This window comes from Mastomys coucha, unplaced genomic scaffold, assembly GCF_008632895.1.
Source record: "Mastomys coucha isolate ucsf_1 unplaced genomic scaffold, UCSF_Mcou_1 pScaffold19, whole genome shotgun sequence".
NCBI lineage: Eukaryota > Metazoa > Chordata > Mammalia > Rodentia > Muridae > Mastomys > Mastomys coucha.
Window position 1 is genome coordinate 15469651 of NW_022196901.1, and position 15525 is coordinate 15485175.

Here is a 15525-nt window from a genome sequence, read left to right on the forward strand (position 1 = left end):
TTATATGTAAGTACACTGTAGCTGTCTTCAGACACCCCATAAGAGGGCATCCGATCTCATTACAGATGGTTGTGAGCCACCATGTGGTTGCTGGGATTTGAAATCAGGACCTCGGGAAGGGCAGTCAGTGATCTTAACCACTGAGCCTTCTTTCCAGCCCCATTTCCTCCTTTTTGTCTATTCTAAAAATTGTCCAGTTTATCTTTACAACAGAAACAATTATCTCACAATCTTCAAGTCGGACTGTCCTTATGAACAGCCGATGTGGTGATCCTTCACACTGCTGTCCTGATCATCCGTCCTTCAGCAAATGCCCATCTCAGCATCTTGGCTTTGCTGTCTGCCAGTCTGAGGAACAATCTGTCCTTTAGCTGGTTTGTTGAGCTGCCTCCATGCAGAAGGAATCTGCTTTCTGTGTTGTCTGTGTTGCTGTCTTTCTGCGTCTCTTCATTCCTTGATTCATGCCTTTCATGTCGTTTTAGTGGAACCCAGTCTTTCATAGGCAAAACCTCTTCAACTTAACACACTCCATGAGTTCCATTCTGATGTTAAAACATCTTTAAAGCATACATTTGATCTAATTCAGCAACTTTTTTCTATAATCTAATGTCTTTCAGGTATTCTGATTCCCTCTTTCTGTTTATCAAGGTACAATTAGATCTTTATGAATCCACAAATAAACCAGACATTTGGGCATTTGCATTAATATCTGGTCCTTGAGCTGGGCTACACACCACCTAGCCAGGCTTCTCACACATTGATCAAGACACATCCTCAATTTCATTAGGTACTATAGGCTCATAAACAACTTCCTGTTTCCTTATATCCTCTGTCTTTTGTCTCTCAAGCATTTGTTCTACCCTAGCTAATTTTTCTTGCTGTACAGCTATTTTTTCAGTATTTTTTGAGAGGAAAAATAAAGACTGCAATTGGATTGATGGAGGGGTTTCTTCTGGTGGGCCCTATGATGACTTTCTCAAGTACTGTGCCCACCTCTTAGCTCCTACCCTTGCTCTCAATGGATCTGAGGTGGAGTTTCCCACTTTTTAATACAGCAAGAGTCTGTCTATAGAATTAAAATTGTCTTGTGGAGTCCGTCTCAGAAGCTGCTGCTCCAGAGTCACCCGGGGTTTTTTGGGCATCCAGCCAAACTCTAAGAACTGATGCTTCCTCTGGAGATGATCCCAGGCAAACTTCTCTGCAGCCTTCTGTCAGATGTCCCCTGTACTCTGTCATGTGTGCTCTCCTTTCTGAATCGCTGGTGGGCTTTCTTCTGTACTCATGTTGGGCATTCCTTACAACTACGCTGAAGTAATTATCAACTGGGAGGCTCACTGTTGAAGACTACATAGCTATAGTCTCACAACTAAGCTTAAGTTGTTTAGCATGTAAGAAAATGTTTTTGGGTCTGAAAGGATGTTTTTAGGTTCATGAATGCAAGTTGTAATAGAAAGTGATTTAGGTTCAGAACTTAGAACTCACTAAGATAGGTTAGATAGTATTTTCTCCAAGGTTGCCAAATACTAGAGAGTATATTGTGAATGTAATTATTGATGTTAGAGAAAGAGTCTTTTGTTTTAACCAAAAAGGGGGAAATGTTGCAGGATATTTGATCAGATTGTGAACCCCAAGACTGTAACTGGGAAACATTGTTGTGGTGTGGTTCAGTCCTAGGACACACACGCCCACTCACTGTTCTTTGGCTTGGGCTCTCATCACTAACTAGTGTATGGGAAGGGTGGCATTAAATGTCTACTCATTTTCTGGCACTTCTGCCTCTATTGATCCTCCATGGACTGCCATGCCAACAAGGAAATGTCAAATCCTGGTAAAGCAAGTAAAAATATACAAAACCCTTCAGATAATTAAACTTAGCCCTAAAAATATGAAATAGTTGATATAATCAGATGGTAATCATAAGGATTAAATGTGCTAATATGTAGTTAACAATAATAACAAATACATAAAAGTTTAAAAGATATTACATATGTCATCCCAGTGACTTACCCAATGTTTCTTTTTCTTTTGTATTGCAGAATAAGCAAAGAATATAAATGTGTAATTGCATGCTTTTGGTATTAATCATAGAATATACTGAGTACTTCAAAATAAGTCATTGAGTAAGTCATGTATACATAATTAAAAAACTCAAGCACCTTTTTTGTATATACTTTCTAAAGCTTACCAGAAGTAGCAAGAAAAGCTTCTTCATATTTTAAATGTTGTGGCTATTAACATGCTCTGGTATTACATCAGCAATTTAAAACAAAAAAGAGGCCATGAAGCATATCTGAATTAACCAAAACTTCCTTCTAATTACTTAAGATTGGGTAAAATTACAATAATGAAAGGCTGCAGGATGCTTTAGCTCAGACCATCCAAAATAAGTAGCCCAGATCCCTCTCTTCCTAAGTCAGGAGAAAGCCTGCTGTAGCTCTCTAATTTTTACTGAGGAATTCTACAAATCCGTCTACAGAATTACAATGTTGCTCTTGTGGGATTAAAGAAGTAGGACAGAGGAAGTGAAATACTCACCCACAGTACCTGGTAGACTTGTAATGAGCCATTTACCTAGATAAAACTGTGCCTAAAGACCTAGTCTTTGTCAAATATAATATGGTGGAAAAAAATTAAGTCAAAATAAATTGGGAAACATTTTCTCTTGAACAATCAGCCACACTGCACATTATCTACACTGTTAAATCCTATGTTCACAGAGCTTACTCACCCATGTCTCATTATTAGAATGCTTTCTATGGTCAGACAGAGCACACTTCAGGAAACATTACAACAGAATGAAGTATTATGTTTGATAGTAAATGTATTATCAGGAGAGATTATTACACTGCTGTGCTAAGAGCTGTGATAAACCAAATGTCACTGTACCACAGAAGACGGAGCATAAAGGAGACTGTAAAACCTATTCTCCAGTAACTGTGAGACAGAGACTTTGTAAGTATGCTGGAAATTGTTATGGCTCAAGAAGCTCCATTTTATGCTAGGCATCCATCTTGGTACCCACCAGCTCTGATTCCAGTCCCTGGAAAGTAAGTTCCTAGTAATCCTCACTTCGTAACACCACCAGCCCAGCCCCCACAATGTACAGCCACGGCTATCTACTTGTAACGATGTGACTAACTGCTTTTTAACTTGCTTATGCTGATATAAAAAACTGTTCTGAGTTGCCTTAATCACTTTACTTGGCAGAACAGAACAGTTTTTGCTTGCTTGCATAGATATTGAAGGTCTTTGTGTGGTTTTCCCCTTTAAAAGTCCTTCCTCATAACCCTCCTTCCTGGTAATCTCAAATTCAGAGATTGTTCATCTAGCTAGCAGCTAATCAATAAATCTTTAATTAGACTGAGTCTGTGGTCCTTTCCTGGGGGTCACAAACACTCTAACAGTAATAACTACATTCCTCTATAAAGTCTTTCTTCAAAAAGCAAAGGACTGTGAGACTGTCATGAACACCACAAACACACCTTTTTCTACAGGCATCCAAGGAGTAGAAAGCTCGTCTCCAGAGGACTATGAAAGATGCCCTTTAGGAGAAGAGAGCCTTTGCATTTTAAAGACCAAGTAGAATTAATTATTTAAAAAATAAAAAAAACAAAATAGGTAGTTCAAACGTTGAAAAACCACACAGGCAGACTTCAATAAGCTGTACTGAGAGGTGGCATCGAAAGTTGAAGGTTTCAGCCACTATATGTAATGAGACTCCAACTCTAGCTAAAGCTTTCTTATCCATCAGTCAGATGGTAAGCTAAGACTATCATGAAAATACTTTGGGGAAGGGCAATCACATTAGAGGTTGGGATACTAGAGAAAAGGCTAGACAGTAGATGCAAAGGCTGATGCCCAAGATAAAGAATGAATTGCTCTTCACCAGCAGACACTGCTGATCTTTGCTGATAAACAGCACGCAGGTAACGCACTTTGCCTAAGGAGAGTGTCAACTCTGACCCTGCTTTGAGACTTCTTGATGGTGCTAAGAAGTTGTACACAACTAAGAGTGAAAGAGAGGAGAAAATGGCAAAATGGAGCCCTTTGTCCAGAGTACCCAAATGATGAAAGTGATACCGGAGTGTTTCAGGCAGTCACTTTGCCTGAGTTTACTATGGTAAGGGCTGTCTTGCTCCAACAAACCAAGAAACAAGTAATTGTGTATGAGTTAATAAAAAGCAGACAGACAGACAGACAGACAGACAGACACACACACACACACACACACACACACACACACACACACGTAATATGTGGAATTACATCAGAATAAAAATCTGAAAGTTCTGTAAAGAAACAGATTTTATACTGTATGTAAGAGGATACTTCTGAAGAGCACTCAGTAGGTAAGAGACAAGGCCAAGTTTTTCAATAAGCCATCCTGGGGCAGGGGTGAAGAGAAACTACTATTGCCAAGGATTAGGTATTCCTTAATACTAAAGAAACCGGGCAGACTTGAGAAGCACTGGGAGCCTAAGGAGTGACAGAACAGTGATCAGCAGGACACATTTTTAGTAGATCTGCACAACTTCCAGTGTAGTTCTCACAAGGAACCTACATCTGATCCTTTGAGCTTCAAAGCTCCTGAAAAAAAGAACGTGTCTGACACATATATGCCTGTCATAAATGACATTTCAATATAAAGTAACATAAATCCTGCAAGAGTATTATTATTGTGAAATTGTGTACTGCTAATAAAATACTAAAAATTAAAGTCTACTGATAAAACTAAATATTAAACTTTAGCTACATGAAGTTAATGAGGCTCCTTGCTAATTTCTCCCCTCATTTTATACCAGTAAATAAAAATAAGCCATATAAAAAAGTCAAAGCAGAAAAATAGTAATTAAAATTACACCCTGCTACCTATTATCTTGAAAATTGGAAAAATAAGACAACAACATCTGGCTTTTCAGAATTCTAAATTAATTAGTTTTAAAAGACTACCTCACTGTTTCTCTTCATATACCATCAAAATATATATCATTTTACTGTCTAGCTTTTGGGGAGTTAGCATAAAAATAATGAATTTCATTATGATATGTATGCCGTTACACTTTTTTCTCCTTTGCCTCCTCCTCCTACTGTCTAGCTGACTCCCTTTCTCCTGCAGTTACTCCCGGCCTGTATTTTATTGTATGTATCTATTACCCTCTCTATTCTACCAACCCTCTGAGACCTATTCCTCGACTCTCAAGCCCACTTTCTATTAATAGCTTCATAGCCTATACACAAATATAATATATACTCACATATAAAGCTATAAAGATATATACATATATACATTTTTTAAAAATTAAGGTTCTGATTATAAGAGAAATTGTGGTATTTCTCTGAGTCTGACTGATTTAACATAATGATTTCCAATTACATTAATTCTCCTGAAAGTGTCATTATTTCAATTTTCTTCCTGGCTGCATAAAATTCCATTTTGTATACATGCCATATTCTCTTTATTCATTTATCTCCTCCCCACTCCCCTATCTCTCTAAGATGTGATGATGTTGTAAGATCTCATTAAGGCAGCCCAGGCTGGACTTAAACTTTGTAGCCTAGGAGTTCCATGCTACAAAGTTGTTCCTAAACCCCTGGAACTCTAAGGGGTTTCTTCTGTGTGTGTGGGGGGGGGCAGGTCAGGGGGAGAATGGAAGAATGGAGGAGGGGTTTCTCTGGATGTCCTGGAACTTAGCTCTATAGACAATGGTGGCCTACAAGTCAAGAGATCCACCTGCCCCTGCCTCCCAAATGCTAAGATTGAAGGCATAGACCACTATGCTTGGCATATAGCTGTTGTCTTTATTTATATGTACTTCATCACGGGGGGAAAGGTAACAAAAACAAGAAAGTAAACTAAAGCAAGATTTCACCTCACTAGCAGGACAAAAGATGCATTCTGTATAAAGGTTCAAACTGGAAAATTTTAGCGTCTACTATGAGTGCTTTATTCTCTGTGATTTGATCCTCAGTAGTGAGTCAACTGCTTTTATTTGAATAAATACCATGGGCAGTTCCAGAAAGCAATTTAGCATCTAAGTCACCCTATTAAACAGCACTTACAAGTGTTACTTTTTTCTAGGACTTTAAATATGAAGCAGTTTAGAAACAGTGGTTTGGTCTTTCCAGCTCCTTTCAAAGCTGACACACTGGTCTAATTTTAGGCTGTCAATTGGTAGTTTACCAAATTACTTACTTCACCATTATGTCTGTTACCATGGTTAAAGATAAACAGACTGCAAGATATTTGGAATTTAGCTGGCAAATTCTCCGACCTTGACTAGTCTTTGTTTTAAATCCATTCAGAGAATTTTTAAAGTTCACGAGTAGTTTTCTAGTATGTCACAGAATGTTTCTCCCCAAACCAAAGGACAAGCTTTCTCCACTAAGTTCAACTAATTTAAGCCATACCACTTCTTAGTTCTTCTCTTTGTTTGGGCTTCTGTAATTCATGATATAGTTGACAAAAATCTCTAAAGTAGATAAATTCCCTAATCTTACAATGTCTCATTTTTTCTGTCTGTAAATTCCATGTAACAGGAATAATTTTCTGTTGTTTAGATTTGGAGGTTTGTTTGCTTGATTTTACTGTTATTTTTTATGATGACGACGATGATGATGATGATGATGTTGTTGTTGTAAAGGCAAGATCTCATTAGGCAGCCCAGGCTAGACTTGAACTTTTTAGCCTAGGATGGCCTGGAACTTGGAGGGATCTCCTATCTCAACTTACAGAGTGTTGAGATTATAAGCATGTGAACTAGAAAAGATAACTTCCATTTCCTAATTTTGATTCTTTAGTAAAAATCTTCTAGTATAAGATATCCTCAATTAGGAGGAGTGTAATAAGCTCAGGCAAGAGCAAAGAAACAAAGACTATTGCTGAAGGGCCTGCCAGCAGAAACAACCCATGGGATCCAGCTCCTTCAGTGTACCTCATCTAGTGCCTGACTGCAGTCACAAAACATTAGCAACAGTAAAAGGCTTCTGACTACACAACTACCAAAGTTTAATTCAAAACCAAACACATAATGCATCTAAAGATCCCTGCACGCTAACAGGTGCCACACACCACTGCACCGCAGCCTGGCTCCCGAACACACACACATGCATCATCTGTACACTATCCTGCCTCTCATAACTATATGTGTTATAAACTGCAGAGTTTCTACTACATAAACCATTTTCTTATCTTTTTGGAAGCATGAAGTTATAATTTCTGAAAAAAGAGAATCCTTTGACATTTTCCTACCATCATCTCTCAGTATGTATCAAATTAGTATATCTTTGGATTATGCTGCGTTCAAATGTTTGATTTTAAAAAATGACTTTGAGTTGCTGACTTGAGTTCCATTTTAAAAAGGAAAGTTAAATGACGTTTGGGAAGACAGTTCATTCGTTAAAGTAGTTGCCTTGAAAGCAATGAGAATTTGTACTGCATCCTCAGAACCCACATGAAAAGTCAGGCACAGCAGCATACCTGCCAAGATCCTGAGGCTGCCTGTCAGCCAGTCTAGGTTACTTGGGAAGTTCCAAGGCACTGAGGTAGACCATCTTAAAAAAGGGAAGGGGAAGGGGAAGGGGAAGGGGAAGGGGAAGGGGAAGGGGAAGGGGAAGGGGAAGGAAAAGAAAAGAAAAAAAGGGTAGATGCACACACAAACATAAACACAAATTGCTAAATAAATTTTGGCTTGAGATTAGTACAAAATGATCCAACATCAGTAGAAGTTCAATGAGAAAAACTTCTGGTCAAGATGAAGAAATGTTTGATCTGGGTGGTGACCAGTTGAGTAAGTCAATGATCTGGATGATAAGGGACCACTGCTCAGGAAGGTGGGCCCACCTTAAGCTACACCAAAGAAATACAAAGAATAATAAGTATTTAACTGAGACAATGTACCTTTCCTTCTCAGAATTCCTACCCATCAGTACAGCCTCTGCAAGCAGCCTTAACGTTCAGTTTTTATAACTATTATTTTATGTATACTTACTAGGACAATAAAGATATTGAGAGAAGTTCTTGGGAAAAACTGTTCCATGAAAGAATGGTTGGTCCCTTTACTATCACCACTACCATCAACATTACTGTGGTCAAAGTCAATATATACAAACACACACTACAAACCAGAGCTTTAAAAAAAAGTGGGTACCTCTCAAAGACCCTCACATTAGAAGTCACCTTTAAAAAACTCTCAAACTAAATGTATGAATTCCCTAAGTCTTTTCAAAGGTTAGGAAGATGGCCCTAAAGGTGCTTATCGCTAGGGGTGATGACCTTCATCTCCATGGATGGAGAGCAAGCATTGGCTTCCAGAAACTGCCCTCTGACCTCCACACTCACACCAGGACATACACCTCACCCCATACAAAGATGGACGGACGGACGGACGGACGGACGGACGGACGGACGGACGGACGGGCGGGCGGATGGATGGAAAGACAGGTAGGTTTTTGGGGTATACCACATCTACCTTTATTTTTAAAAATGTTCTGCAGAATGAGACAGCAGATTTTGGGTTGGGTTTATGAGTATGTTATGACTGTGCTTAGGTTTAACTCAGATCTACAGTGTACTGGGAACTAGATATCTTAAAGTCAAACTCCTGACTATATCTCATGCTTTCCTTGTAAACAAATGAAGCTAAAACCCAAATTATTTAGGCTACAGATAACCAAATTGGTCGGTGTGGATAAAAACTCAAGAACCTTGACAAAAATAGAGGGGAAAAATCCTAAGTGAAAAGGCAAATATTATAGCAACTAGATTAACTAAAGTATTTTGGCTATAAGAAGTCTTATTTTTGGACAGTCATGATCAGTAACCAAACAAACAAAACTGAAGTTTTAAAATGATACTTCATCATGACTTTGCTGTATAACAGTTAGAAAGAAAACATCAACTTAATGCTCACTGTTCTAATACTGGGTATAAGAAGTTAGATATTAGCTGGGCACACCTTTAATCCCAACACTCGGGAGGCAAAGGAAGGCAGATTTCTGAGTTTAAGGCCAGCCTGGTCTACAGAGTGAGTTCCAGGACAGCCAAGGCTACACAGAGAAAGCCTGTCTTGAAAAACCAAAAAAAAAAAAAAAAAATGTTTTGCTTCATATCCTTCTGGAAATTTCACATCTACTACAAGTTCAAAACAGCTCATGAGCTAAGTAATGGCCTTTGGAGCTAATTAACCTTTAGTACTCAAACAAAAACATGAAAATGGAACCATTTTCCATGAGGAAAAGTGACTCTAAGGTGAGTGGAACAAACAACCAAGGAAATGAGGTAGACATATTCTGAGTTTTATTTAGAGTAGTAATACTGTCTTAGTCAGGGTTTCTATTCCTGCACAAACATCATGACCAAGAAGCAAGTTGGGGAGGAAAAGGTTTATTCAGCTTATTCCACATGGCTGTTGATCACCAGAGGAAGTCAGGACTGGAACTCAAGCAGGTCAGGAAGCAGGAGCTGATGCAGAGGCCATGGAGGGATGTTCCTTACTAGCTTGCTTCTCCTGGCTTGCTCAGCCTGCTCTCTTATAGACCCCAAGACTTCCAGCCCAGGGATGGCACCACCCACAAGGGGCAATTGAGAAAATGCCCCACAGCTGGATCTCATGGAGGCACTTCTCCAACTGAAACTCCCTTTTCTGTGATAACTCCAGCCTGTGTCAAGTTGACACACAAAACCAGCCAGTACAAATACCAATCTAAGTTGAATACTATTATTAATGACAGTCAGAAAAACAGACTATTAAATATTAAAATGTTTAAGTTATATAATCTAAAACATATTAACCAGCATCCAAACCAATGTAACATTTCATATGTGTAAACATTATATATATATTCCAAAAATTACACTCTTAGCTGCTGTCACTACTTCAGAGGGAGTCATGATTAAAAATATGCTGAGAACCATTATCTGGTCAATCTTTAAAAAGAAAAAAAAGTGGTAATTGGAGCTCAGAGAAAGAATTACTTGCCTGTGCTCAAATAATCAGCAAGGATCAAGTTGTGAAGGATTCTGAAGCACAGAGAGCACTTTACAGGCTCCTTCAAAAACAAACTTGTGTGAACAAAGCCCTGTGAGGGGACTCTCAAGGGACATTTCAGCACACACAATATTGGAAAACATCCTACAGGCGCACACACAATTCTAGGAAAATCATTCCCTAGGAAGCAAAATAAAGCATAAACATAAATGACTGCAACAAAAATAAATGTTACACTTTCATCAGAAGCTTCAGATAAGAATTTGAAAAACCAACTCACCATGTAAATGGACAGAAAACCTAACTGACTGGCAGAACAAGCAGCTGAGCCTCACCGAATCACAAGCAGCTAACCTTCAGCCAAGCAAGCATAGGCTGCCAGCAGATCAGACCACACCCAAAAAGGATAGAGAAAGAGGTGGAACCTTACTGTACTTCCCTTTTTTGTCTTAAAATACTTAAATTCTCAGTTAGACAAAACTCTGGATCCTAATTCAGAAAAATCACTCTTTAACTCAGCTTTATTTAAATTGCCTTTTTTTTTTTTTGAACAGCAAAACCCAGGAAACAACCCCAATTGCCTGTAGATAGGTGAATGGATAAACAGGAATATACTTCATTCAGGCATTTGTAGCCATGTGCCACATAAGCCCTAGAATAATTATGAATACAACCCAATAAAGAACTGCAAAGTGACTTAACACAGTAAAAAAGAATTTGAAAACCCAAGTCAAAAAATAAGTCATATACACTGGAAAATATCATTACAGTATATTATAGGACACTGCTATAAATCATACACATGCACATACACACACAGTCACATTTAATCAGAACTTCTAGTCATTGGTCAATAGTAGAACACTTACGGATAGCTTATTCAAAAAAACAATTTATCATATAGTCATAAATCAATAGTAATCTTAGGTAAAATGACCAAGAAAAGACAAGTAGGCAGTGTTACTTAAAGGGCACTGTTGCACTGTGCGATGAGACCGTTTTCAAGTACTGTTTAGCAACTAAGGTGTACAGGTCAACTCTAGTCGTTTTTTCAAGTTACGTCTTATGAGAAGGCAAGCACAGCCAGCAACTTCAGGATACTGTCTGCAGCTATTTTTATACAACACTGGCAGAGCTGAGTAACTGTAACAGCAACTTTATAAACCTAAAACACTAAGATCTAGGTTACGTAGCCCTCTAAAGAAAAGGTCTACCAGTCTAACCTAGAGCACTGTATGACCTTGCTTATCTACTTCCTATCCACAAAGGGCAAGATCCCCCAGAAGTAACTGCAAAACTAAAATCCCATGCCTGGCATTGCAATCACTCTCCTGAAACCCCTATACAGATGAAGGCAGGAAAGACTCTGAGAACCAGTGAGCCATGAAGAACTAAAAAGGACTACCTCTGGGGATCAGAACTGAGGGACTAGGTATAGAGGGCAAAAGGTACATTACTGAGGCTTCTTGTTCATTTTTAACAATAAGTTTAATAATAAGCAGCAATCTCTAAAAGATTCGTATCATTTTTTTTTAAGAAAACAAAATTTAAAGTCAACTCCCTCATAGAAAATAAGCGATTAAATCTGCTGGTATAATTTTGGGACACATTTTTACAAGTGTTCTATAGAATTTTTAAGTTGCACATGTCCAAAACATCTAAATAAATTACTCTCAGACAAGAGCAGTGTCATTCAGCTAAATGTATGGGAGGATCCCAAGTTCATTTAGCTAAGTATGTTCTATAAATAATCTTCAGTGAAATTCTAAATGGCCTACACTAAAAGCTAGAGAAAATGTTTAGAAACCTTACCCTGATACATAGAAATCAGAAAGCTGTGGAAAAGAAATATATCTAGCTATATATACACACGTATATTGTGTGTGTGTGTGTGTTTGTTTGCTGAGACAGCGTCTCATTGTGTAGCAATGGCAAACCTGGAACTTGCTATGTAGACCAGGCTGACAGAGAACTCAGAGATCTCCCTCCCTCTGCCTCCCAAATGCTGGGATCAAAGGCATGGGCCACCATGCCTAACTGATAATAATTTTTAGAAGACAAGTTTATTAAATACACCTCAAAGTACCTTGTTGTGTATGTATATATGTACAGATTTACCTAATTTTTGATTTCTACCTTCTTTGGGAATTTTATGTTTAAGCTCAGCAGAACTTTAAAGGGGTACTACTACAGATCCTGTCACTACATTCCAATATCATTACTTCCAATGAAGAACTTCATATAGAAACCATGATATTATATTATCTGTACACCTGTGGTATATTTTACCAAGAATTAAATAAAAATCCTAAAACAGACTCAATTCTCAGACTTGTCTCACTTCTACATGCTTTAATTATCACAGCAACAGTTCAAAAAGTTTAAAACTTGCCTGGTTTGCTTCACGCAGCAGAAGCTCAAATATACAATTATATTTGAATAAAAGCCTGAGGACTAAAATGTCATCAGTGTGTTAAGGACTGAGACGTAGCTCCGTGGTTGACTACCTGCCTTAGAAGTACAAAACCATGGCTTCAATAATGGCTATCCCACTGGGCAGTGGTGGTGCACGCCTTTAATCCCAGCGCTTGGGAGGCAAAGGCAGGTGAATTTCTGAGTTCAAGGCCAGCCTGGTCTACAGAGTGAGTTCCAGGACAGCCAGGGCTACATAAGAGAAACCCTGTCTCGAAAAAACAAAAACACCAAAAACAAACAAACAAACAAAATATGGCTATCCCAAGATTAAAAATAAATCCTTTGATATGTAACAATAAATATTAATTCACCATAAACACTAAAAACAAAAAAAAGTTAAAACTAATGTTATTAGACTTTTTACATAAGCTAAATTCTGACAAAAGCATTCTTTTAGTTAAAAAAAAAGAGAAAAGAAAAGAAAGCAATAAAACTTGGACTACTTTTGTATATTTCTACTTATACAAACAACCCTGGAGACCTGCCACTCTAAATGACAGTGAATAATCCAACTCCTTTGAGATTGTAGGGTAAAAACTAGAAGACAGTGTTTTAGGTAGTGTTTTTCCAACACTAAATATAGTATAAGGAAAAATAAAATCACAATAATATAATCTTTTTCTGCCCCCAAACCTATTTAGTCTTTACTCTTGGTAATACCTGGCTTAAATTGATAGCAAAAAATACACATCAATTTGTGGTATTCAAACTCTTAAAAAAATAAAAAGCTTTGGCTATCAACTCACCTTCTTCTGATACCAGACTATAGCATCTGTGACTCTGGACGCCATTAATTCCATTGAAATTACACATTCGTCATTTTAAGCTGTACAGAGAGAAAAACATGCAAATGATTTTATTTCTGCGGTCCAGAAGGAGTCTAACAACACGCACACATAGCACTCTGCTTATTTGCAAAGTAAGGGGTGTATGTCTATACTTAATTACAGCCTTGCTCACTCCAATGTTAGCAGCAGGTTCTCTTAAGTAAACAAAAATTAGTTGTTATAATAAAGTTGTTTTTAGATGGCTATAGTAATAAAATGTTCCTAGAAAATGAACTGTTATTTAAGAAAAATAAATCTTTTAGATAAGATTCAGAATATTGCAGGCTATACAGGAAATTTTATCCTTATAACTAATATGTAATAGGAACTAACTCACAATTTTTCTCTACTTTCTATCAAAGAACCACCATCAATTACTATTGCTAACAGATGTCTGGAAAGAAATGACTGAATTTTAAATCATGTTTTTATAATAAAATCAAACTAACATCAAGACAAGCTTATTAAACATTAAGCCAACATCAGGGTTAATTACACAGAAATAATACCTATTAAGATGTGTCAGATATCACAGTTTGTGGGCATTGGGAAATCTACATCTCTCTTACATTCATGTAAACGACAGTCCACAGCCCTCCAAAGATTTCAGACTGGTAGCAGCTAAAAGCAAGATGCTGTCCCAGTCATAAAGCAGCAATGCTGTAGACAGCACCTCTGACCTCTGTCAGCCTGGGCAGAGCGGTCATTACAAACCAGCATCCTCAAAGCCCACCAGGACCTCAGGGAAATCAAGGGCGAAAACCCTTCACACAGCCCATCCTACTACATGAGATCTGCAGCTGCAGAACGCCAGTCTGCCAAGGTAAACTAAATATCACAAATGTTACATGCTATTCTTGGGAACATGGAGGCTTCTTGAACATGCCAGGACTCAAATACAATAAAATTACGATCAAGTCCAAATGTGAAGTAATAATCTTCCAAAGCTTAAAGCAGAATTTACTTAATGCGTGTACTCTTGATAGCTGCAGACAAAATTGTTTTATTACCTTTCCTAAGGTATCAATGACTGCACTTGTACAAATTCCTGTCAAATCACCATCATGTGGAAGGGAGAAAACTCAACAAAGCAAGAGATCTGAACTCCAACACTGGCCCCAGCATCTGTCCCAAGAGATCTGAACTCCAACACTGGCCCCAGCATCTATCCCAAGAGATCTGAACTCCAACACTGGCCCCAGCATCTGTCCCAAGAGATCTGAACTCCAACACTGGCCCCAGCATCTGTCCCAAGAGATCTGAACTCCAACACTGGCCCCAGCATCTGTCCCTACTTAATACTGGACACTGGCTCCAGCATCTGTCCCTACTTAATACTGGAAAGATCCTTCGCTTCTGGCAGTGGGAGAAGTGCTTGTGCCTACTTAGCCACTACAGTTGTTGTGACCAACAAATAATATGCGTAAGATACTTACAACAGAACACAACACATAGTATATCTCAATTATAATGAACTGTTTTATTTTAAAGTTCTTCAATTCAGTAAGAAGAAAATAGTTATAGTTTCCTTTAATGTGGAAAACAACTGAGTGCAGTAATGGTTAGGTTTTGTTGACAACAAAAATAAGAGTAGCTACCTGGATATCCTAAGATGACAATGTCGGTCACAACTACACACATGTTATTTAGAGATGTCGATGTTGTCCTCCTCTGAAGTTAGGTATGATTACCTTCGTTTCTCTCGTCACTGGTTTTTGTCTGTGCTTTGTTTTTACAGAAGCTTTGCCTTATTGACTTAAAATCTCCGTTTAGGTTTTTGTCTTAGACATCTCTGGGGTGATCAATTCATTGAAAGGGTATTTTTACTCAAGATTTTCCCAAATGATTCTATTAAAGGTGTATTTACAACAATATACCCCTAAGCTGTCTGTTTTTTTAAGACAACTGTATACACTTTGAAACTAACCATAATCTCCCATCATGCAAGTAACAATAAATGAATAAATGGTACAAAAGTTAGACAGCAAATTCTCACTCTACCCTTTTCATTCTACCCAAACCTTGTGGAAAAAATTCCAGATTATCTGTCAAAATAAGTATCTTGCTTTCTAAATCTCCAAGAGTATACATATAAGAACATGAACAGGTTTCGATGACCAAAACCATTTATTTATGTTGTATCTAATACATTTCTAATACACTTAGGGAATATATATATATATATATAATATACACACACACACACACACACATACACACATATATACACACACACA

General features: G+C 37.9%; 1 protein-coding gene across 4 annotated transcripts in view; it reads right to left on the bottom strand.

Annotated features, from left to right (window-relative positions):
* The window catches only part of Phtf2 (putative homeodomain transcription factor 2), a 115698-nt gene that overhangs the window by 70370 nt on the left and 29803 nt on the right, over positions 1 to 15525 (bottom strand). For all 4 annotated transcript variants that reach the window (XM_031380068.1, XM_031380067.1, XM_031380066.1 and 1 more), the window contains one exon: positions 13208 to 13287. In XM_031380068.1, coding sequence (XP_031235928.1) covers positions 13208 to 13261 — 54 coding nt within the window. In that variant the 5' untranslated portion in view covers positions 13262 to 13287. The remainder of the gene's footprint in view (positions 1 to 13207; positions 13288 to 15525) is intronic.